Here is a 24938-nt window from a genome sequence, read left to right as displayed (position 1 = left end):
ACAAGCCCGGAGGTGTCCCCCAATATTGGATGGGTCACCTCTATACTACACCTTTGGATGAAACAGACCAGGGTGTGGGAGTGTGGGGTCTGTTACTGAGGGACCAGTCTTATTATGGGGGAGACAGACTGAGGGGGCCCTTCCACTGGGAGATCCAGACTAAGGGTGTCTTATCATTTGAGGGGATGTCAGACTGTTATAAGTGGCTCTCCAATATTGGGGGACTAGGCTGTAAGGGGGTCCTTATGGGGAGATGGCAGGTTGGGGGAGGTGCTTATGGTAGGGGATAGTCCTTGGGGTCCCCTATGATGGGAGAGCCATTGTCTTGGGGGAGTCTTGTATAATGGGGGGACCAGATGGGGGAGTTCTATGGAGTGAGGGGGAAGGCAGACTGAGGGGGACAATCCTGGGGGTCCCTATCGTAGGTTAGGCAGCTTCAGGGAGCAGAAGGACTTATTTATTAGGATGGAGACCAGATTGGGGTGTCCCATCCATTGGAGGAGGCAGAGATAGTTCCTTATTTGAGCCAGATTAAATGGGTCCTCTAATTAGGAGGGTGAGGCTGGGGTGGGGGAAGTCCCCTGTATTGCTGATCATAAATTGGTGGATCCCTCTATTTGGAGGGCAGCCCATGGGAAGCAGATTAGGTGAATCCCCTAGTTTGAGGGTGGTGAGGCTTTGGTTGCTCCCCAGTATTGGGCAGACCTGGATGTGGGGGACAGCTACTGGGATCTTATCACCCATGATGCCCTGGAGCAGAAATGAGCACCCCTTACCCATCATAGTCTGGGGCAGGGGTGATGGGCACTCATTACCCATCATGCTCTAGGACAAGGAGCAGCTATTACCCATCATGGCCTTACTGTCATGCCTTGGGGCAGGGGGCAGCCATTTACCCATCATGCCCTGGGGCAGGGCTCTAGGACAGGGAGGGGCAGGGGTGAGAGGCGCCCATGGCCCATTTTGCGGGGGAGGGAGCAGAATGAGAGAGGGGGCGGGGCAAGCTCAAGGCCGTGGTTGCTAGGGAGGCCTGGTTGCTAGGGGCGGGACCAGGCGCGGGACGGTTGCCACGGAAGCGGGGTGTCGCTAGGGGGCGGTGCGCGCGTTGCTAGGCGGAAGCCGCGCGCCGAAGGACGAGGCTGGGCGGGGGGCGAGCAGCAGGACCCGGATGCCGGCGGGCTATGGAGTTCCACTTCGATGTGGACGCGCTGCTCGGGGAGCGGGTCACGGCGGTGGACCAGCACCTCCAGCCGCCGGGCCGCAGGGGGCCTGGCTACACCGCGGCCCATAGGTAACCATGGCAACGGCCTGGCCGCGCCGCGCGGGGCCGCTCCGGGGTGATGACAACTGGCATGGGGGGGGGGGCCCTAGGGCACCATGGGTAACGTGCCTATCACCCTTGCCCTAGGGCACCTTGGGTAAGGGGGGGACCCTGCCCTAGGGCACCATGGGTAACATGCCCATCACCCCTGCCCCAGGGCACCATGGGTAAGGGGGGACCCTGCCCCAGAGCACCATGGGTAACATGCCCATCACCCCTGCCCCAGGGCACCTTGGATAAGGGGGGGACCCTGCCCCAGAGCACCATGGGTAACGTGCCTATCACCCTTGCCCTAGGGCACCTTGGGTAAGGGGGGGACCCTGCCCTAGGGCACCATGGGTAACATGCCCATCACCCTTGCCCTAGGGCACCTTGGGTAAGGGGGGGACCCTGCCCTAGGGCACCATGGGTAACATGCCCATCACCCCTGCCCTAGGGCACCTTGGGTAAGGGGGGGACCCTGCCCCAGAGCACCATGGGTAACATGCCCATCACCCCTGCCCTAGGGCACCATGGGTAAGGGGGGACCCTGCCCCAGAGCACCATGGGTAACATGCCCATCACCCCTGCCCCAGGGCACGATGGGTATTGGAGGGGTGTCTCCTGCCTCAGGGCATGATTGGTATCCAGAGAATCCCATAGGTAATGGGTGCCCATCACCCCTGTCCCAGGGTGCACCTTCCCTAGTGTGTGGTGGGAAGGAGATGCCTGTCACCACTGCCCCAAAACTGCAGCCAGGATGTGGTGTTGTCACTTATCCCGACTAATGGCACCGGAGTAGGGATGTAGATGGGGGCCCTGCACCAGGCAGTAGGTGAAGGTTTGCCTCAGCGCTCTCCACATGCACAATTGGGGTCAGTCCTCAGCTTCCCCATGGTCAGCCTGTCCCCAGGCTTTGCCAGGGTGGCTTTTGCTTGATTTAGAGCACCCCAGAGCGTCCAGTCGAGGGTGGCACCAGGAGGGAGTTGTTTTGGAGAGCCTGGGTCCTTTAGGATCATTGGCATTTCCCCCCATTTGCTTCCTCTGGAGCCTTCCGAAGTGGTGTTTTCGGGCTATAGGAGGCAAAGTTATTTCTGGATATCACCCAGACTCCAGGATGATGGGTAATAGCTATTCTCTGCCCTGGGGCGTGATGGGTAATAGCTACCCCTCATCCTTGCCCCCAGATATGATGGGTATTAGGCACCCTTGTCCTGAGGAATGATGGGTAATAACTGCTCATGTGATTGGACCTTGGTGCAGCTGGGTAAAAGGAGCATGCTGGGTAAATTCCACTACCTGTGCTGGGAATAATCTGCCACCCCTTGCCTGTGGAGCATGCTGGGTAATTGCCACCACTTCCTCATGAAGTCACTTGCTTAAATGGCCTCTGGAGTGTTTTGCTGACTTCTCAACTATGGGGCGGAGGTAGAGGAAGGGCCAGAGCCCCACATATTGTAACCTACAACCCACAGTTCCACCAGTGAGCCACGGGCCTTGCATCTCCAGGCGGCCACGTATCTGCACAGCAGTGCCATGTATCCATGCCACGGTGTCCCTGGAGTGATGTAGCCCTGGCTACGGAAGAGCCTGGCCCCTCCCAGTGAAGGACTGAGAAACATAGGATGGAGATTGGGGTGTGTGGGGCACTCCTGGGTTCCATTCCCAGCTCAAGAAGGGGAGTGGGGTCTAGTGGGTTAGAGCGAGGGGTGGGGCTGGGAGTCAGGACTCCTGGGTTCTAGCTCTGGGTGGGGAGTGAAGTCTAGTGGTTAGAGCAGGGTGGGGCTGGAGGTCAGGATTCCTGGGTTCTAGCCCTGGCTCTGGGAGAGGGGAGTGGGGTCTAGTGGGCTAGAACAGATCTTGGTGTTTAGTTGTAAATGGCGGGGGAAGGAGTAACAGAATTCAGCAGAAGGCAAAACTTTGTTGGATCCCATCAACTCCAGCTCCAGACGGGCTGGGCAGCGTTGATCCCTACATCCTATTCCCCAGGCCTTTGTCCAGACAGAGGTAAAAAATTTCCAGTGCTCAGACTCCGCCCTCCTCCCGTGGAGAGAGACTTGCATAGGCTCAAAGATCTGCCCAGACAGCGCTAGGGGATGGGCCCTGACACCCAGTTGCAGAGCTCCCCCACCAATCCCTCCTAGCTCGACATCCCCTAAAGAATCCTCCTCCCTTCAGACGCTGGTAGACAGTTTTTGCAGTGGTGAGGCTGCAAGCTGGGAGGCTGTCACCAACATACAGCCGATTAAATCTTTCCGCTCTGCTGCTGCTTCATGTCTGCGCTGCCTAATGGATTGTGCCAGAGTACTGTACAGTGGGTTGTGAGAGTCCCTCATGATCCCCCGAGGCCCTTCCATTGTGGCTTATATTGTGGGGATTTTATGTTAAAGGACTGAGGGGGTGGGCTGGTGGATAGAGCAGGTGGCCAGGGCATTATGGCCCCCTGGGTTCTACCCCCAGGTCTGGGAGGGGGTAGGGTCCAGTGGGTTCATGAGGGGGCTGGGAGCCAGGGCTCCTGGGTTCTATTCCAGCTCTGGGGGGAGAGTGGTTAAGCAGAGGGGACTGGTAGCTGGAGAACAATAGGGTATTGTCCTGCTGATGTTTTTCCATGTGAATGCATCTCAGACACAGACTGACCTCCTGCAGTCTCCCCTCCCCCTGTGGCATTTAGGGCACAGACCCCTTTCCCTCAGCAAAGGTTGGGCACAGCCCCTCCTTCTATGGGTAGGTCGGACTCCAGCGAGTCCTAACTCCTTTGCTCTCTGGCCTCCTCTGCTCAGGGTGGATCTGCAGCAGCAGCTCATGACCATCATAGACGAGATGGGCAAGGCCTCGGCCAAGGTAAGGCAGGGTTTGGAAACCGAGGGGTTAATGGGAGGTGGGATGGGATCAGACTCTGGGGTGGGGGGAAATAGGGATACCAGGATCAGCCAGATGTGAGCTCTCCCACCCTTGTTTACCCCGCCCCTCGTTTATTCCCCTCCTGTTATTTGAAGATGAAGGCTCATCAGCGAGCTAGAAAATGGGTGAGCTCAGGAGGGTGGGGAATGGGACAGGGGGGCTTTCCCCTCTAGGGTACGCTGACTCCGACGTGGCCCCAGGGCAGGGTACAGGCTGGCTCTGATCCAGGGCTGAGCTGTGGTAGTTCTCCTCCCCAGCACAGCTTTGCCCTCTGCTCCAGCTCACCCCAAATCTGTTTCTAGGCCCAGAACCTGCCGGTCCCAATCACCAGCGCCTCACGGATGCAGACAAACCACCACGTTCTCTACATCCTGAAGGACAATGAAGTGAAGACGTGAGTCCCCCTGCGACCCGGGTTTGGTTCCCGAGCCGGCCCTGTGGAGAAGGGCACGTCATTGTGCATCAGACCAGTGGGCCATTCTGGCTTATTAGCTGGCCTCCCCAGATCAGACCCATGGGCCCATCTAGTCTGGTATCCTGCCTCCCCAGATCAGACCATTGGCACAATCTAGCCCAGTATCCCGCCTCCCTGGATCAGACCAATGGGCCCATCTAGCCCAGTATCCTGATCAGCACAATGAACCCTTTGGTTCTGCCCCTCGCAGTAGTCAGTGCTGGGTACTTCTGAGAAAGTTATAAACTTCCCCCAACGCACTCTACTGGGCAATACTCTCAGATGATGAGAGATTCCTTCTTGACACCCACCCCCTTCCTCAGGTGGGCATCAACCCCTGTCCTGAAGTCTGAGAACTGGATATGTCTACACTAATGTCTGCTCCCCTGCATGCCTCATTCAGCTCTTTGACAGGGTAATATCCTGCAGCAGTGAGTTTCACAGGTCCTCATTCCCTCCCCCTCTACATTCACCATACCATAGATATTGGAAGAGTAAATGGGACCCTAGCTCACCTGTCCCTGGCTCCTCTGTCCCTATGCAGCTAGTACCATAGAGACTAGAGGAACTTCATGCACAGACAGGACAATCTCGGCATCCCATCAGTGTGTGTCTCCTCTCTCCCAACTTGGTGCCGTCGCTAATGTCCCCTCTTTTCCTCCCCCATTGCAGAGCGGGGAAAGGGGCCATAATCGGCTTCCTCAAGGTCGGCTACAAGAAGCTCTTCCTGCTGGTGAGTTGCTGTAATGCAGCTCTGAACTAGAGACCCAATAGGGGGCGCTCTCCCCCTCAGTCAGCGCTAACCCAATGCTCTAGTGCGACACTAGGGGGTGCCGTGCTGCAGGGAGCAGGGTGGATGGCTCAGTAGGGGGCGCTGTCCCCTTACAGTCCGTGCTGGCCCCAGTGCTGTGCTGTCTAACTGGCCTTTTGTGTTCCATTGTGATCCTTGTTACTTGGATCTATTTCAGTATCAGGGGGAAAACCTCTGTTGGAAAAGGTTCACCCAGCCAGGGCCGGCTTTAGGCTGATTCCCCCGATTCCCCGGAATCGGGCCCTGCGCCTTAGGCGCCTTTTTAATTTTTTTTTTTTTTTTACTCACCCGGCGGCGGCCCACTCCGGGGGTCTTTGGTGGCATTTCAGCAGCGGGGGGGGGTCCGCTCTGGAGGATTTCGGCGGCGGGGGGTCCTTTGGTGCCACGGAAGACCCGGAGTGGACCCCCCGTCGCCGAAGTGCCGCCGAAGCCCCGGACCGCCGCCGGGTATTCGAATCAGGCCCCGGGCTTCGAATTGGGCCCTGCACCCAGCTTTAATCAGGACTCCTGGGTTCTATCCCTGGCTCTGGGAGGGGAGTGGAGTCTGGTGGGTTAGAACCGGGGCGGGGTGGGGGCTCGGAATCAGGACTCCTGGGTTCTATCCCTGGCTCTGGGCGGGGAGTGGGTTCTAATGGGTTAGGGGGTATCCGGGAGCCAGGACTCCTGAGTTCTCTGACCTTTCAGGGCAGGTCACCTATTCTGGGGCCCCCCTGGTTATTCAGCAGTACCTGCATATTCTCTCGCCTCTTCCCCCTCCCCCCCCCAGGATCGCCATGGGGCTCACAACGAGGTGGAGCCGCTGTGCGTGCTGGACTTCTATATCCACGAGTCGCTGCAGAGGCACGGCTACGGCAAGGAGCTCTTCCAGTGCATGCTGCAGGTGAGAGCCGGGGCCCAAGGGAATTGCTCTGTCTGGGAGGGTCCCTCTCACCCCTTTCCCGCCTCCCTGCCACACCGGGTGGGAGGGTTTGGGGATCACCCAGACCAGTAAGGGGGTCTGGCACCACTTGCCGTGTAAATTTGGGTGCTGTCGTGTTCTGCGGTATGGCTCAGAGCTCTGATTCCAAGCACAAAGGTCTCACCCTGGCTTCCACCTACCTACTTACTCCTTGCAGGGTGACCCAAGTCCCCCCCCAAACCTGTCTCCCTGAATTCTGAATTACCCCACACTTGGACCTTTCCCCTCTGGTTCCCCCTCCCGCCCCCCCCGAAGGGGTGAAATCTGCCTCCAGTTATCAGTTCCCTTTGTCGCACAGGCTGCACCCTAGAGACCGGCTTGGGGGAGAAATAAAGGAAAAAGTTGATTGAATAGAGAAATCGCAGAGCCAAATGGGAAATAGTGAGGGAAAGCCAACGCAGGCGAGCTCCGCGGAAAATAAAGACGCCGTCTCAGGCTTCATGCTTCTCTATTAGCCAAATTCCCTCTCCTAATGCCAGTTACCTGAACAATTTCCCAGCATGCCCCCTGTCCTAGTGCGCCACAGACAGTGCCCTGCTTAGATGCCAGCCCTGGACAGCCTTCACTTCCTCAAGCCTTCTTCCCTTTGGACAGGCTTTGCGGGGTTTTTCCCCCCTCTCTGACTGTGGGAATTCATGGTTACACAGAGTGCGGGAAACTCCCTCCTCCCCTAGTTTTCCAAGACTGGGGTTTTCTTGTCAGTTTCGGTGTCTTTCCATTAACTTCAGTGGTCCCCCGTGATCTTTCCCTGGGCTAGCCAATGCTCAGTGCTCCTCCCTGCCTGATTGCTTCACCCCTCTGTTGGGAGGCGATGCCGTAGTTGCGTCCTGATTACAGTTACAATGTTCTGAACATACACACGTGCATACCGTCGTCACCAGAGCCTGTACATAGATCTCCTCATGGCCACCAAGTTCAGGACACGACAAGCTTTCATTAAAGACCATCCTTGACATATATTGATACACAGTAATATGGTCCACAGCCAATTGATTCAGTCGCTTATTCTGGGGAGTTCAAACCGCCTGTTCTCCCCTTGGGGTGTCTGGATCCTGACTCACAATGGGTGACCCCATTGATTCATCTGGGCCTGTATTCCCGCATCTTTGGGGGACCCCATTGTTCCGTCTGAGCCTGGATCCCAGACCACTGGTCGGTCTGGTATCCGGAGTCTGTGACCAGGCCTGAAGCTGCTGGAAAGTGGCCAGTTAGAGGTGGTGGTTATGACTGGGAACTGGGTTGGGGCTCACCAACTGCTTTCGCATGTGGGCCAACAGATGGGAACAACTTTAAGCAGCTACTGACCTGGTGTTGGAGTGGAATTGGTGCCTCCTAGAGGGGAAAGGCCCTGTGTCCCATTCCCTGCCCCCCTGACCCAGCCAGTGTCCCAACCTGGGACCAGATTGGAACCGGTGCCCCCTAGAGGGAGAAAGCCCTGTGTCCCATTCCCTGCCATCCTGACCCAGCCAGTGTCCCAACCTGGGACCAGATTGGAACCGGTGCCCCCTAGAGGGGGAAAGCCCTGTGTCCCATTCCTAGGGACCTATCAAATTCACGGTCCGTTTTGGTCAATTTCACGGTGTTGTAATTGTAGGGGTCCTGACCCAAAATGATTGGGGGATGGGGAGGTCCGGTCACAAGGTTATTGTAGGGGGGGTTGCAGTACTGCTACCCTTACTTCTCTGCTGCTGCTAGCGGCAACACTGCCTTCAGAGCTGGGCAGCCAGAGAGCAGCAGCTGCTGGCCGGGAGCCCAGCTCCGAAGGCAGAGCCAGGACGTGCAATTTGGGAAACGCCGGCCTCCCCCAAGAAATCTGGCCTTTTGTATCCTGTACTATACAGATTTCACGGGGGGAGACCAGATTTCACGGTCCGTGACGTGTTTTTCATGGCCATGAATTTGGTAGGGCCCTACTCATTCCCCATCCCCTGAGCCAGCCAGTCCCTTAGGTGAAGATGTTGCTTGTACCATGGGTGTGTTTAATCTTGACCCTGTGGCCTTGACTAATCCCCGGCTGCATCTCCTCTCCGTCCGTCCGGCTGTCAGCGCGAGCGAGTGCAGCCCCACCAGCTGGCCGTGGACCGCCCCTCGGAGAAACTCCTCTGCTTCCTCCGCAAGCACTACAACCTGCAGGGGACCATCCCCCAGGTGAGTCGCGCCCTCCAGCTCCTCCCACCATCCTCGGGGGGGGGGGGATGGACACACCCCATTGTGCCCAGGGGGTGGCGGGGGGCATGTACTGAGTGATTTATTAGGAGCAGCTGCTTTCTCGGCTGCCAGCCATGCCGGGGAGCTGCAGCGGAGAAGGCTCTTGCCCCATTGGAGGCCCAGATTCTCAGGTCTGATTCTCAGGTCCCCCTCTCCTGGGCTTGGATGTGGCTTCAGGCCACCTTTGTCCTCCCGGAGCAACAGGGGCCTGAGCATGACTGGGCAGGGCAAGGGGGAGGCTGGCGAAGGGCAGGTGTATGAGGGTATCCGAGGGGGGGAGGTGCTAGGGGAATGGGGGCGGGGGAGGCTGGCACTGGGGACAAAGGGGGCAGAGGAGAGAGGAGCGGGGACTGGTGCTGGGGCGCAATGGGGTCGGCAGGGAGTTAGGGGAGGGGCTGGCAGTGGGGTGGGGGCTGGCAGCGGGCAGGGTTGGTGGGGCTGGGGAAGGTGGCTGGTGTTGGGGGCTGGCGCCGGGCAGGGGAGTGGGGGCAGGAGGCATCAGAGGCAGGAGTTTCTCACTGTCCATGGCCTTCGCTTCTCCCAGGTGAACAACTTTGTGATCTTCGAGGGCTTCTTTGCCGACCAGCATGGTAAGTGGCCTGGCCATGGGTGGCCTTCCTCCATCAGCATGGAGCGCTTCCCCGCCATGCAGCCCGTACCCTGCACAGACCGGCGCCAGCTGGGGGCTGCTTTGATGGCAGCTGCAAAACCCAGCCTGTCCCCAAGGGGTCAGCATTGGTCCTGCTACCCCATTGCGTAGGCAGGGCTACCCCAGAAGTCTGGGGTTTAGACCAGGGGCTAAGCCCACAAATCTGGAGGGCAAGTGGCAGCCCCTGGGGGCAGCAAATCCCCCAATTGGAGCAATAACAGCACCACTCAGTCCTGCTTTCCGCCTGGTGGGTCCTGTCTCTCCACTGCCCTGTGGGGTTTCAGGCCTGAAGCCAATGGGGGAGGTGCTCTTCACCCCCTTCCCAGCCAGCTACCTTGGGTGACAATCAAAAGGCAAACAAAAATTGCGGTGTGGCCCCTTTAAGGCCAGGTGCATTCTGGGAGTTATCGTCCCCCCCCCAAGGGAGCTAGGGCTAGGCTTGGTGGGAAGGAACAAGACCTCGGCTGTATCCTGCTTCTCACCCGGACAAAGGGCAGAATGGGAAACTGAGGCACAGAGCAGTGAAGTGACTCACCCAGCAGGCCAGGTGGCAGTGCTGGGAATAGAACCCAGGTGTCCTGTGTCCCGGTCCACTGCACTAACCCTTAGGCAACCCTGCCTATTTGAATCCTGTTAAACTCCAGGCCTCCGCTCTCTCCTGTGTCTGTGAGTTCCACAGGCTCATACTGACTTCATTCATATCACCCGGAGGCAGTGGGATTTAACCCTTTGTGCTGCCTTCGTCTCCTCCTCCCGCTGCTGATCATCCCAGAGCTGCGGTGGAGGGGTGGGGGGCAGCGTTACCGAATGCCTCTGGAACTTAACCACGCTCTATTTCCCCCCTTGCTTGGGCCTGTCTCGCCTAGATCCTCCCTGCCTGAAGTTCCTGGCCCCCATGCTGCCAGGCCTCCCGTCGCCCTGTGGGTGGCGTTCTCTCTAAGCAGCATCAATGCAGTATGGAACATGTACCGCCCCCTGAGTGTCTCCTCCCCTGCATCTAGCCCTGAGCCCCACACAGGCGCCCCCTCTCCTCCTCTGTCCTGTGAAGCCCCCCCGAACCTTGGCTGATCTGACTCCATCCTGCCAGCTTCCCTGCCGCCGCTTCAGCACCTCTGTGTGCAGAGCAAGTGGCACATTACAGCTCGTTGCGGTCTACATAGCGCATTCACCTCTGTGCAGAATGATAGGCTGTCACCTAATGCAAGCGTTATTGCAACCACAGCTGTAACGCAGCTACATCTGGGGTGGGCTGCGGCAGCTCCTTAACAACCAGGCAGCAAGATTTCACAGAGATCCTCAGCCTAGTACTGAAATGCAGCCACTTTTGGGGTGGGGCAGCTGATTAACAGCCATGCAACAGTGCCACCCAGAGATGGCTTAACCAGGGCTGAAATGCCACCACCTCTGGGGTGCGGCAATTGGATAACAGTTGTGCAGCGACACAAGGACCGCTCACCTACCACTGACCTGCCTTGAGGGTGGGACATAGCAGCTGTTAATAGTCCTACCAGAGCATAGGGCCAGATGTGATGAATACAGTGACTAGCAGCTGTTTGGGACAGGAAGTGAAGAAGAATTTTTCCTAAAAGTGTAGGGAAGCTAGTGGAAGTGGGACTAGGAGGAGATGAATGAAGAGTGAGTACAGCTTGAATGTGAGTGATCAGCACTTTGAAAGAACACTGCCCCCTATGGGTCAGCACTTACTGAGGGGAGAGTGCCCCCTACTGAGCCCCCACCCTGCTCCCTGCAGCACAGCGCCCCCTACTGCTGCTCTGGAGCATTGGAGTCCGCACTGCACTCCCTACTGAGCCCCCACCCAGATCCCTGCAGCACAGTGCCCCCTAGTGCCACACGGGGGCATGGAGGTCTAGACTTCCACTGTCCCATCATTCACCCAGTACCATGCTCTGAGTCCTAACCTATAGCAGCATCGGGAGCAGGCTGGCCAATGCAGCAGCAGTCTGTCGCCCCCTTGAGGCAACTCAACCACACCACGCCCTGCCGCCCAAATCCATCCTGTGCCGGGGTTGAAAACTGTCATTGAAAGGCAGCATGCGGGATCGAGCCCTGCAGTTCGCCCTGCGACGTTCCGAGCCGGGGACTTGCAGAGACCGATTGAATCAGCGTCTGTATCTAGCCGATTTTATCCCAGTCACGCGATTTCCATTCCCTTGTGTTTTCAAAACCCCACCCCGCTGGAACAAAGAGAGTCCTTTGTCTCCCACCCGCACCAAGCGGGGAGCTCGGGACAGCTGCCATCTCCCACCGGAAACACCCACAGGCCACCATTTCCAGCCCTTCGGTCGGGGGCTGCCCGACTCCAGACACCTCTGGCCTGGCTCTCAGAGGTGCTGATCACCCACAATGCCACTCGTAGACAGTGGGAAGTGTGGATCCTCGGGCAACTCAGTTTAGCTGAGCACAGAGAAGGTGAAGGGGTGACTTGATCCTAGGTTGACCAGATGGCAAGCGTAAAAAATCGGGACACTTTTTTTTTTTTCAGGGGACGACAGGTAGAGTTGCCTATTTAAGACAAAGCCCCTAATCTTGGGACATCTGGTCACCGTATTTGATCACTGTCTAGCGGTACCGGCAGGGGGAAGAGAAAACTGATAGTAGGGGGCTCTTCAGTCTAGCATAGGGGTTCTCAAACTTTTTTTGCTGGGCCCCCCATTGAAAATATTTCAGGCTGTGCTGACCCCCCTCACTCTTGGTACCAGACATTGCTTGTGCAACATCAGTGCAAATCCCTACAGAGTTAAGTAACTGTACTATGCCCCCCTTACTTCTGCGCTGCTGATGATGGAGGCGCTGCCTTCAGAGCTGAGTGCCCGGCCAGCTGCAGTCACTTTCTGGCCACCCAGCTCTGAAGCCGGCACTGCCACCGTGTAGCAGCGCAGCAGTAAGGGTGGCATGGTATGGTAATGCCACCCTTACTGCTGCGCTGCTGCTGATGGCAATGCTGCCTTCATAACTGGGTGGCCGGAGAATGACAGCTCCTGGCTGGGCACCCGGCTCTGAAGACAAGGAAAAAGGACGAGCAAGAGAAAATTACGGACATTTGTTCGTATTTCAAAAATCCACCCAGACGGAGGTCAGAGGACCAAAAAGGAGGTGATATCTGGGAAAACCCAGATGTATGGTAACCCTTTAATTTGTGTGATCTCGTGACTGCCCTACAATATCCTTGAGACCCCCTTTTGAGTTGGGACCCCAGTTTGAGAAACGCTGGTCTAGCAGACAGAGGTCTAACAAGATCCAATGGCTGGAAGATTGAGACAGGTACATTTTTACTAGTGAAGGGCATTAACTGCTGGCCCAGCTGTATTCTCCATCACTGGAGATTTTAAAATCAAGAATGGGTCGTCTCCCCCCCCCCCCCCACAAAAAAAATAAAATAAAAAGATCTGCTCTGGTTCAACCAGGGATCAATCCAAAGCCGTTCTGTGGCCTGGCTTATCCAGGAGCTCAGATTACAAGTGTCCCTTCTGCCCTTAGACTCTAGGAAGTGGACGCTAGGTGGTAGGGGCCCAAACCTGCAAGGGAGGCTACAGTCAGAGGCTGCTCTTGGAAAAGTTGGCCCGAGCGTCTCTGAGGACAGGGAGCGTCTCTGTGTTCTGGGTTTGGACGGCTCCCAGCACAGCGTGGTCCTGAGCGGTGACTGAGTGCTAGGGGAATGCAGATATAATAGCGACGGCTGTTCCTTCTGCTCAGCCAATTCGGCTCGAGTTGGATCCCTCCTGGCAGAAATGCTCATGCCCCTTGAGGCCGCATCCCGTTCAGGGGTGCGTGGGTGCCCTACACGCTGCTTTGTAGGGCAGCCCCTTTCTTCCATGGTGGGGCAGCTGGGTAACAGCCGCACATTAGCACCGCACAGGGATTGCTCGTCAGATGCTGAGATGCAACCGCCTCTGGGGTGGGGCAGGGAGGGAACAGCTGCACAGTGATGCTGCACCAGGCTCGCTCATCCAGGGGTGAAATGCAGCCACCTCTGGGCTGGGGTAGTTGGAGAACAGACGCACAGTGACACGGCCCAGGGATCAGTCAGCTAGTGCTGAGATGCAGCCACCTCAGGTGGGGAGCAGCATCCATTTAACGGCGAACAGCAACAGCGCACATTTTGGAAAGGAAAGGAAACCCACAGGGTGCGGTGCTTAGAGAGGCAGTACAATGCAATCAGCCATGGTGAATTTGGCCAGGACCCCGGGGTGCGTTTGTTGTGGTAGCGCTTACTAGCCCAGGCACAGCCCAGGACCCCATTGTGCTTGGCGCTGTACTGACCCAACCAAAGCAATGGGCCCTGCCCCAAAGACCGGGCAATCGAAGTTAGGCCAGTTTGGAGTGCTCCGCGGGAAAGCCAAGGCTGCCAGCAGAGGCCTCGGCTGGCCCTTGAGCCGTCTGGTGAGCCCAGGATGGGTTTGAAACCTCCAGTTCTGGGACGTGGGAGTTACCCCTTCTGGCCTCCGCCTTTCTGGACTGACCTTTCTCACCCTCTCCCTGCAGCTCCGGTGAGGAAGTTGCCTTCAAAACGTGCCGAGGAGGAGATAAAACCCTACTCTCTAACAGACCGAGAGTGTAAGAGACCCGATGCGGCGGCCCAGGGTGGGGGGCAGGGAATGGGACATGGGGCCTTTCCCCTCTATGGGGCGCTGCTCTGATCCAGCCTGTGGATGGGGGACTGGCTGGCTAAAGGGGGTGGGAAATGAGATACAGGGCCATTCCTCTCTTAGGGGGTGCCCACTCTGATCCAGCCCCGGGGGGAGGGGCGGGGCAGTCTGGTTGGCTCAGGGGGTGGGGAACGGGATAGGGGGCGCTGGCTGTGATCCAGCTTGTGAATGGGGGGACTGGCTGGCTCAGGAGTATCCCCACCTAGGATGTGCCCCACTGTTCCCAAACAATCCCAGGAGCTTTGCTGTGGCGCCCCTAGTGGCTGAGAAGAGGCAGCACGTGGTTGTAATGAACATCAAAGGGGGGTTTGAGGCTGCTGGACCCTGTGGGCCCCTAGCCTGACTAACCCAGCCTGCACTGCCTAGTGTCACCACACAGGGGCGCCTGGACTCAGCAGGGCCGTGACAGGGGGCCCCCCGAAATGAGGCTGCTGGTACGTCTGGTTTTCAGTATGTCCCTCCCTTCCCCCGTTTGCTTTGACTGGAATGGGGGAGGCTAGAATGATTCCCCTTTCCCTTCTGCCCCCAGCCCAGCTCCTGCACTGTCCGCTCCCCTTCTGCTTCCCCCTTTGCCTCCCTCACCCAGCGCATACCCCGGAGGGTTCTTTACTGCCATGCACAATGATCCCACTTCACCCACCAGTCAGCCGTCAACCACACTGCCCTCTCCAGGAGCCACTCCCACAGCTGTTGGGGGCTAGCCCACCTCCCCCCTGATGGGGGAGGGCAGATCCCTGTCCCCCCACTTTGCAGAGAGGACAGACCCCCCACTGCTAGCTGGAGGCGGTTCATCCCATGGCTATCACCACACGGCAGGGGCAGATGGACGGGACTGTCTGTATTACGTTCTATCGATCTTATCTGGCCCTCATCACCATAGGATCTGAGCACCTCACAGTAGCCCTGGGAAGCAGGGCCCTGCTATTATCTGCCTTCTGCAAATGGGGAAACTGAGGCACACAGGGAGGCTAAGTGACTTTCCCAAGTTCATTTAGGGAGCCTGGGGCAGAGACAGGAATAGATCCTGGGTCTGCCTAGGCCCAGACAAGCACCCTCACCACTGGGCCATCTCTAGACAAGAGGGGCTGAGAGCTGGAGAACAACCTGGGCCCCTCTTTCTTAACATGCCCTTATGTCACACGTCCTGGGCCTCTCTAGCAACAGGAGGCCCCAGAACTCTATGACTCTGCAAGGCTCACCCCCTCCCACTTCGTTAATCCAGGATCCCGAGGGCCCCCAGGCTGTATCTGGGTTAGGAAGAGGGGTGGGGGGGTATGAAGCAGGGCCGGAGGGTCTGATCCTGGGCGTCTCCCTTCAGTCCTGAAGGAGGAGGTGGAGCCACCCTGGCCCTTCAACCAGTCGCATTCGCTGAACCGCTCCAGCAGCCTGGGGAACTCGCCGGTTCGCACCTGCCTCAAGCCCTTCCTCAACGAGCAGGAGCTGCTGCGGAACCTGCGCCTCTGCCCCCCACATGCGGCCGCCCACCACCTGCTCAACGGCGAGCAGGGCGAGCCGGCCGCCCAGAGGCGGAGAACCAGGTACAGGGCGGGGGATGTTGCTGCTCTAACCCTGATGGACCCAGCTGACCTTGTACCTAGGAGCGTGGGCCCTTTTATGGAGGACATCCTGCTGGGCAGTGCCCGGTCACAGGGATCTAGGCCGCTGGGCAGTGTTGGGTCATTCAGATTTGGGTGGCGTCTGGTCGCAGGGAGAGGGGCGGCATCCAATTATGGGTGGCTTCCATTAGCGGGGCTCTTGGCTGCTTGTCAGCGCCTGCTCCTGGGGATTTGGGATCTGAGCTGCCAGGTGGTGCCCGGTTCCGGAGATCTGGGTCGCTGGGCTTTTGGACGGCATCCAATCCCATGAGATCTTGAGAATCTAGAACTCTGATCCTACAGATCTTGGATCTGGGCTGCTGGTTGACATCTTGTCCTGGCAATTTGGGGGATGTGGGTGCAGGGTGGCATCTTCTGACTCAGCCAAGAACCATAGGGGAGGGGCAGTAAGGGGGACAGTGCCCCTCCTCCTCATTCTCCTGGCCCTGTGTTTTGAACTGCGCTAACCCACAGCTGCTCAGCTCTGTCCCCTCCCCCAGTTACCCGGAGGGGGCAGCTGCAGACTGGATGTGGGGCCTCCCTGCTCTGGGCCAGACTCAGTGGGGCTGTGAATGTGGGGGAGTTGCTCAGCACCAGGGAGGTGGAAGCAGCAGTCGCGTCATTTGGCGAGTCCTGGCTGGACCACCCGCTTTGCACGCTTATCCTGATCCTGCACGTCTTGCACACCCACCCCAAGTGCTGTCTTGGGGGGAGTTGGCCTTATTTTGCACACACTGCCAGCCCTTGGTTTGCACGCCCATGTCAAATTTATCCCCTTCTCTGGGCTGTAGACGTTCCCGCTGAGGCCCGGCTCCCCACCCACTAGCGTTGCGTGTTCGCTCTGATACCAAGTCAGTGCAGATTGCCCAAGATTGACACTGGCGAGGTGTTGAACTGGTGCTGTTTCCCCTGCTTTCGCACGTCTGCATCGAGTGCTAGATTGGTGCCAGCTGCACTGGCTTTCCCATTCACGGCGACTCCCACATCGGTGCAAGGTGCACTAGTTTTGCATGTTCCCACTGAGTCCTGGGTGGGTCTCTGTCACACTAGTTTTGTATGAGTGCCGGATCGGTGCAAGGAGACCTTCTTTCGCATGTTCACGCCGAGTGCTGCATCAGCACAAGTTGCACTCGTGTTGCACACCACCATGTTGCATCCATGCCAAGTGCTCTGATTTTGCTTGCTCACCCTTTGCAGCTCATATGTTGGATTTGTGGGAGCCACACATGTTGGATCTCTGCATACCTCACTGATTTTGCATGCTCACCTGTTGCACATTCAGATGCTGGATGTGTGCGAGATGCATTGATTTGGCACGCGCAGATGTTGGATCTGTGCAAACCAAGTAGTTTTGCACACTCACCCTTTGCACACCAGCACGTTGGACCAGTGTGAGCCACACCGCTTTTCCACATTTGTGCTTTGCACACCGGGTTGGATCTGCATCAGCTTTTGCATGCTTGTGTTGCACATAATAGTGTTGGGTCCCTGCGAACTACTCTGCTTTTGCACACTCACACTTTGCCTGCTCAGCGTGTTGGATCCATGTGGACTGCACTGATTTTGCGGGTTCACCCTTTGCATGGCCGGGGCCAGCTCAGTGCAACCCTCACTGGTTTTGTACGCTCACGGTTTGCACACTCGGGCGTTGCATGCCCAGGTCTGGATCAGCGCAAGCCGTGCTCTGAGCTGCTCTCACTTGACATTACTGCCAGCCAGTTTCAGCTCTGGGCTAGTCACCCAGCTTTGCCGCTTGCCCCCTGCTTTCCAGCCGGTTGGGAGGGTTATTCCCACTTTTTCCATCGCGGTTGAATTTGGCCCAGCAGAAGCAACGCCTGGCGCCTCTAGTCATTCCCACTGCACGTCCAGAACCGCACAATAGTTCAGCTCATCTGGCGACGCAGGCGGGATAAGAACCGGAAGTCACTAGCCATCTCTTTTTGGGTGGGGGGGGGAGGGATCTTCCTAGGTCACATTTTCCCCAGCCTGCCTGGGATCTAACCTGTCTTCTCTCTGTCTTTCTCTCTGCCCCATCCTCCCCATCCCAGCTCCCTCACCCGCTCGGAAAACACCAGCCATTGACGTCGCCGCTGTGTCCCCCACCCCCGTCCCGGCTTGGTCGTCCATTTGTGTCTTGAGATCTCGGCAAGGGGCGGGGGTTCAGCCCCATCGCGCCTCCCCGGCCCTTTTTTATACGCTTGGGGGGCTGGCGCAGACGCCGGGTTATTTCCGGGGCTCAGTGGGTGTTTTTCCTGGGCTGCTTGTTTTTCTATGGAATGATCCTAAAACACCCTCCGAAGAGGGATCCGGTCCCGTTAGCACGGTAGCTCTCCCCCGCCCCCTTTTTTTTAAATATGTGTATGTTGTACTTTGGATCCAAAACTCTCAGAGGTTTACAGTGGGAAATCTGGTTCTGATCGTTCCTCCCGTGCCGGATCTCAAAATGGGATCCGCTGCTTGGTGCCTGATCAGATCCTCCCCCTTGTGTTTGTCTGTAGGTGGATTTAAAGCGAAGGATCCACTGAAAATTGGCAACTGCAGACTCAGAAATAGGACCCCCTTGTTTGTCTTGGGTTCTAAGTGGGATCCACTCTAGCTTGCCAGGGGACTCAAACTAGGCCTCCTCAATCCACTCTAGAACCAGGTCCCCTTGCAGATCACCAATGGCTTACTTAAGGATAGAATCCATGTGTGTTCCTTAGTGGGTGGATCTAAAAGCAATCCACTAATTTGCTGACTTGAGAAAGGGATCCCTTTATTTTTCTGAGTGGCTGAATCTAAAAGGGATCACCAAATGCTAACCTCATAATCAGAAATAGGCTCCCCTTATGTTTTTCGGTGGATCTAAGTGGGATCCAATGTGGGTGGAGTCTAGAGCAAGGTGCCCCTTGTGGTTCATGCTTGCTGGATTTAAATGATTACTGCTGATCACCAATTACTGGTTATGTTTCTTAATTGGTGGATCTAAAAGGGATCTGCTGCAGGTCACCAATTCCTGGTTTTAAAATGAGATCCCATGTGATTTGCAGTCGGTAGATTTAAAAAGATCCACTCTTGCCCACCAACAGAAGACTCTGAAATAAAGTCCCTTTGTCTTGTGGTGTTGCTGGATCTAAAAGGGATCTGCTGCTGATTACCAGTTGCTGGCTTCAAAATATGACTCCTTCCTTGTTTCCCAGTGGCTGGATCTAAAAGAGATCCAGTGCAGATCACCAGTAGCTGTCTCCAGAATAAGATCTGCTTCTGTATTCTCTTGAGTGGGTTAGAAAGGGATGTGCTTCATGCTGCCAACTACTGAAACCAAACTCAGGTTCTTTGATTGGTGGATCTGAAAAGGGGCCCACCTTAGCAACACCCAAGACCGACAGGCTCCTGCGTCCTCCAAAGGCAATCCGTTACATGTTGCCAATTGCTAAATCCAACAAATAGAGCCCGCCCCCAGCTTCCTGGTTGGCTGGGCTGCCATATGGCTCCATTACAAATGCCTCCTAAAAAAGTTGTCTACAAATTGCCAATGGCTAGAACCTCAAGAGGGATCCACTGTCTACTGCCAGATCCCTCCGAGGGGTCCCTTCAGCTGACAGATCCATGGTAGGGAGCTATGGAGGATGCCCCCAAAGGAACCACTGTTAATGACTTCTCAGTTGCTTTTGCTCCACTTCCCCTGAAGGCATCACAGCTGTTCGTAGGCAGAAGAGTCTAGTAGATTAGAGTAGGGGGGTTTGAGAGCCAGGACTCCTTGGTTCTAGGGAGCGGAGGGGCCTAGTGCGTTAAAGCAGGAAGGCTGGGAGTAGAGATCCCTGAGTTTCTTCACAGACTCACAATGTGAAACTGGTCAAGTCCTTTCCCTGCTCTGTGCCTCAGTTTCCCCATCTGTAAATGAGGATAAAATTAGGGCCCCATCTCCCAGGTACGTCATGAGGCTTAATGAAAGTGTTAATTAGTTAATAATTATTAACACTGGAAAACTTTGGTTCTAAATCCTCCCTGACCCCAATCTGGTGCACTTATTTTTAAATTATATTAGAACCTGGAGGCCCAGCTGAGATCAGGGCCCCTTTGTGCCAGGCACTGCACAGACATACAGGGAGAGACAGTCCCTGCCGCAGCTGAGATCAGGGCCCCATTGTGCCGGGCGCTGCACGGACACACAGCGAGAGACAGTCCCTGCACCAGCTGAGATCAGGGCCCCGTTGTGCCCTGCCTCAAAGAACTGACAATCAGACCAGGCAGATAAGGGAAGGATTGTTCTCCCCATTTTACAGATGGGGAAACTGAGGCCAGAGAAATTCATGCCTAGATCCTCAACGGTATGTAGATACCTGTGATGAAGTGGGAATGTTCTATAGTAGTTATATGAGACATATACATGCCTCAGTTTCCCCGTACTCAGTGCTCCCCGTCAATATCATGTTAGTCTGGGTCAGTTTCCACCAGTTCCTTAAGGGCTCTTGGTTCCACCCAGGCAGGGAGGGGACCCCCACCTATGTCTCTTAGCCTACTCTGAGAGCAAACTTAAATCTGTTCCTCCACTGGGTACCAGTGCCACATGCAGGGGAAACTGAGGCACACACAGGCCTCCATACAAATACTATTGAAAGTCCCCACTCCTTCACAATGCCCATTGAACTCACTAGCTGTTACCCACCTAGATGCCTGGGAGGATCTGCACCTCCAGGACTTGCCAAAGGTCACACCCGCACATTGGCAGAGCTAGGAACTGAGCCCAGAGCTCCTGGCTCCCAGCCCAGGGCCTTGTCCACCAGCCTTCCAGCGCATCGCTAGCTCACTGGGTTGACAGTGTCTCTCTGATCTCTGGCCCCGTTTGTCCCCTCCCAGCCACCCAGGGCTCTGAGCTGCCTTCGGTCGTTAGCGGGAACATGAGCTTTTGTTTACATTTCAATAAAGTTTGGAGATTTTTTTAATTATTATTCAAAACCTTCCACGGACGCCTTTGTCGTTTATTGTTGCACCCCAGGGGCTGAGGGCAGCTGCACTGTTCTGCCCGTCTCGGCTCTGGAACCATCTCCTGGGGCTGTGCTGTCAGGAGGGGAGTGGGGTCTAGTGGTTAGAGTGTGGGGGGAGGGCTGGGAGCCAAGACTCCTGGGTTCTATCCCTGGCTCTGGGAGGGAAGTGAGGTCTAATGGGTTAGAGCAAGGGGGCTCGGAGTCAGGACTCCTGGGTTCTAGCCCCCCGCTCTGGGAGGGGAGTGGGGTCTAGTGGTTAGAGCAGGGGAGCTGAGAGCCGAGACTCCTGGGTTCTATCCCTGGCTCTGGGAGGGGAGTGGGACCAGTGGATTGACTCTTGTCGATCCCTGCAGGTATGCAGCACATTTCTAGGGGTCGGGGCGGGTCTGTCTGGGGGTACAGAACCACTAGTGGTTGCCTAGCCAGCCCCGTTCACCAGCTGCTGGGTGCCCTGAATAATAAGCTAAGTGCAGCAGTTTGATTGAACCCCACCTGGAGGACTGCACAGGACCCCTTGGTGCTGCCAGGTCTGGAGTATAATCCAGGATGGCTTTGCCAGGCGCTGCCTTCGCTGCTTTGTGTCAGCTGGGATCCTCTCAGGCCAGTAGACTGATCCCTAACATGGCTACCATCTTCCACCTCCAAGGATCCCAGAGTGATTTCCACCTTTGCTGAAATGCAGCCACCTCTGGGGTGGGGCAGCTAGGGAACAGCCCCACAGCAATGCTGCACGGGTGTCACTCACCCAGCGCTGAAATGCAGCCACCTCTGGGGTGGGGCAGCTGGGAAACAGCTGCACAGGAACTCTGTGCAGCCACTTAGGACAGGAAGTGAAGTGGGTCAGTGGATCTTGTAGGGACAAAAGCAGGGAGGTGAAATGCAGGTGTCGGACTTGGGATTCGGACAGGGCCCTGTGCAAAGGAGGTCTTTCAAGATCACGAGGGTTGTCAGGAACAAGGGCATCAGCGCTGAGTGCCAAGGAGGAGTGCCCCAGGCTGAGCTGCCACCCCGTTCCCTTCAGCACGGTGTGGGCCATGGGGTCAGTACCGCCTGGGAGGGGAGAGCGCCCCCTGCTGAGCCCCCCACCTTAATTCCATTCCATCACATTGTCTGTGCTCCCATCCCATGAGATTCCATGCCATGTCTGGCCTCCCCCCCCAGCCTGGCATCCCCCGTCCCTCACCTTCCACCTCATTCTCATCACCCTCGCCGTCTCCTCCCCTCTCTCCTCCAGGGGAAGCGCTGTGGGGCAGGACGGCCTGGTGGCTCAACGGAGTTCCTACAGCCGCTATGGGAACCCTGCCCCGTTGCCTGAGGGGGTGGCCGGTGGCGCTGAGAGGAGAGCGGGTGAGTGGGGCAGGTGCAGGATGCCACACTGAACCGGGACGGGGTTTACAACTCTTACTGTGGGCGGGGGTGTGTGTGTCCGGACTGGGATCGGCCCTTGGCATCCTGGCAGGTGGGCATCTCGCTGCTCTGAGACACCCACCTCGAAGCCCAGCACACAGGCTGCAGCTGCCCCTAGAGCCTGGTAGTTCAGGGGGTCCTGTCCCAGCCCCTTGGAGCCTGCCGGAGTGCTGCCAAATCTTCACTGGTCTCTTACCGCCACCCCACACCCTGCTACACTTGGCATTGGGGTCAGCACTGACTACCAGGTGTACTGAGACCCCCACGTCCTCCCTGCTCCCTGCAGCACAGCGCCCCTAGGGGCATACTGGGACATTGGGGCCAGCAGAGCTACTGACCCCACTCCCTGCAGTCCCGAGGCGGCTAGGGTAGGAGGTGGGGGGATTGGGAACCACTATCAGGGAAGTTACAAGAATTGCTGCTCACTCCCCATTTTCCTCGTTGACCCAGAGAGCAGCCGAGAGCCACTAAGGAAACTCCAGGACTCAGAAGGCCGGTAAGATTCCTGCTTCCGCTGCCCGCCTCTGGGACCCCTCCAGGACACCCCCAACTCCACAACCTGCTCTCCCCATGCTATCCCCCCGCTTCTGGGACCCCTCCATGACCCGCCTCCAACCTGCGTTCCCCACACCGCCTGCCTCCCCTCTGCTAGGATCCCTCCCTGTGCTCCCCATGCCACCAGCATCCCCAACTTCTGGGACTCCTCCGTGATCCCTCCTCCTCTGGCTTTTGTTCCTTACACGGCCCGCCTCCCTCATTGCTGGGAGCCCTCCCCACCCCCTGATCCACCGCCCTTGGACTGTGCTTCCCACGTCACCCCCACACACACTCTAGCAGTACTCGAGGGGACACTGACTGGTGCCTCCCTCTTTCTCTGTCAGGTTGGACAGCACAATAATCACCAGCCAGGACCCATCACATCCAACCCTCCTACCCCAGCCAGGTGGGGCGGTCCCTCACTCTGAGGGCACCTCCCCTCCCACCGAGCCGGCCCTGACGGACAGGACTAAAGACCCAGGCATCCGGAAGGCCTCGGAGTCAAAGCCCTCAGGCCGAGGAGATCCTGTGGACTGCCTCCCTCCACGGCTCGACAGCAGGTGGTACGACCGAGCCAGAGTGCCATGGGGGAAGCAGCTATCTTGGACAGTAGCGGGAGTGTCACGGGACGCCCAATGGATCCGCTACAAGCAGGAATATCGCAACACCAGGCCCTGGTGAGCAGGGGGACAGCTAGCACTAAGCCAGCAGAGACCCAGGCCAACAGGCCCATCTAGTCGGGTATCCTGCCTCCTCCCTGCTGGGACCAATGGGCCCATGTCGCTTGGTATCCCAGTATAAGCTTGATTGTCTACTGGCTGGAAGGATTCCCCTGAAATTCCACCTGGTACATCCCAGCCCCACAGTGTGTGTGTGGGGGTGGCTTTGGTCTGGAAAGTTTGGGAGGGGCTGTCACATGAGGTTTTGGGGAGAGAAAAGGAGGCCCCAAGACCAGGCACCAGTGTCCTCCCCCGCGCGCCCCCCCCCCCTGCGGTGTTTTCACTCTCGTTAGCACTGGGGGTAGTTGGCAGGGAGAGAGGAGCCAGGGAGGGGTCACTGCGCGGAGGGCACAGAGCTGGAGACATCAGGGAGCTGGGCAGTGGGGTACGTTCTCTCTAAACCCGTGTTTGGATGGGAAATTGGGTTTTCGATGAGATGGAATTGTTCCGTGAAAAGCAACTGCTCCTTGTGGGGAATTTCCATTCCCTCCCCCACACCTCAAAAAAATGAAAATATTTCAATTCTGCAAGGCCGCCGCAGAGCCTTATGGGAGTTGTAGTTCAGTTTACTCCTGTCCCCATGGTCGACTATGGGCCAGGCTCCCTGGCTGGACTATGTCTCCCATGATGCATCTGCCTCTCCTCACCAAGAGACTGTGGTGAATCATGGGAGATGTAGCCCCTCTAGGAAGCCCAGACTAGGGAAGAATTTGGGGGCATGAGACACCTGAACTACAATTCCCATTATGCAGCATGACCAGGGGCTCCCATGATGCAACCGCCTCCCCTCTCGAAGAGCTCACAGTTAAGGCTGCATGTCTGTCACAGTCACAGAGGTTACAGATTCCATTACTTTTGCAGCGGCTGGTGCAACTGACTCAGGGGCTGCCCGAACATTTTGGGTGTGGGAGGGGGTCTCATGTCCCTGTGGCTCCTAGGTGGAGGGGCCAGGGGGCTCTGTGCGCTGCCCCTGCTTGCAGGCACCACCTCCGCAGCTCCCACTGGCTGCGGTTCCCAGCCAATGGGAGCTGCAGAGCCAGATCTCGTGGCAGGGGCAGTGCACGGAGCCCACCTAGCCTTCCCTCCCTCTAGGAGATGCAGGACATGCCGGCTGCTTCCAGGGAGCTGCGCGGAGCCGGGTAGGGAGCCTGCCAGTCCCTCCAACCCCACCCAGCACCAGCGGGGGTCCCAGGCCGTGCACTGCCACCCATCACCCCCAGCACCCGTGGGGGTCCCAGGCCATCCCTCCAGCACCTCCGGCCGCCCTGGCCCCCGGAGCACCCGTGGCACCCTGGCCCAAGTTTTAGTTAGGGGCATATAGTACAAGTCATGGACAGGCCACGGGCCGTGTATTTTTGTTTACTACCTGTGACCTGTCCATGACTTCTACTAAAAATACCCATGACCAAAACATAGCCTTACTCATGGTACATCATCAGATACATCTACAGTGGAGGCCCAGCCTACAGCAGAATAACCCTTCTGAACTGCAACTCCCATGATGCATCTGCCTCTCCTCCCTGAGAGACTGGTGTATCATGGGAGATGTAGTCCAACCTGGGAGCCTGGCCTGAAGACACCTGAACTACAACTCCCATGGGGCACTGTAACAGCTTGTTTAAATCGAAATATTTCACTTTTCAGACTAAATGTTTCCTATTTGAATTTTTGCTGAAAGATTGAATGTTTTCACGGGGACCTGCCCCTCTCCCCCACCCCCTCATTTTCCAACTAGTTCTGGGTCAAATGCTGCCATGGGTCATAG

General features: G+C 57.1%; 1 protein-coding gene across 3 annotated transcripts; it reads left to right on the top strand.

The window, feature by feature from the left end:
* The first annotated feature begins 1105 nt into the window (after nt 1-1105).
* ATAT1 (alpha tubulin acetyltransferase 1) lies at nt 1106-24938 on the top strand. Of its 3 annotated transcripts, XM_005279318.5 has the most exons (12): nt 1106-1291; nt 4081-4141; nt 4504-4595; nt 5328-5388; nt 6233-6346; nt 8471-8572; nt 9177-9222; nt 13785-13856; nt 15267-15486; nt 21745-21857; nt 22368-22413; nt 22799-24938. In XM_005279318.5, the coding sequence occupies exons 1-12, from the start codon at nt 1182-1184 to the stop codon at nt 23133-23135; spliced, it is 1374 nt and encodes a 457-aa protein (XP_005279375.2). In that variant the 5' UTR covers nt 1106-1181; the 3' UTR covers nt 23136-24938. The 3 variants fall into 3 exon arrangements, with proteins under 3 accessions (XP_005279375.2, XP_023968141.1, XP_023968140.1); XM_024112373.3 differs by lacking the exons at nt 21745-21857; nt 22368-22413; nt 22799-24938 and adding an exon at nt 18042-18489 and having other exon boundaries at nt 1109-1291; XM_024112372.3 differs by lacking the exons at nt 21745-21857; nt 22368-22413; nt 22799-24938 and adding an exon at nt 17592-18489 and having other exon boundaries at nt 1110-1291.

The sequence above is a fragment of the Chrysemys picta genome, chromosome 12 (assembly GCF_011386835.1).
Source record: "Chrysemys picta bellii isolate R12L10 chromosome 12, ASM1138683v2, whole genome shotgun sequence".
Classification (NCBI taxonomy): Eukaryota; Metazoa; Chordata; order Testudines; family Emydidae; genus Chrysemys; species Chrysemys picta.
The sequence above is the reverse complement of the archived record's forward strand: the minus strand, read 5'-3'. Positions and strand labels throughout refer to the sequence as shown.

Excerpts from the sequence above, each read along its gene's own strand:
- ATAT1 (XM_005279318.5), top strand. The coding sequence starts at position 1,182 with ATGGAGTTCCACTTCGATGTGGACGCGCTGCTCGGGGAGCGGGTCACG. Across the intron at positions 5,389-6,232 it reads ACAAGAAGCTCTTCCTGCTG|GATCGCCATGGGGCTCACAA; the intron begins GTGAGTTGCTGT and ends TCCCCCCCCCAG. Across the intron at positions 8,573-9,176 it reads TGCAGGGGACCATCCCCCAG|GTGAACAACTTTGTGATCTT; the intron begins GTGAGTCGCGCC and ends CGCTTCTCCCAG.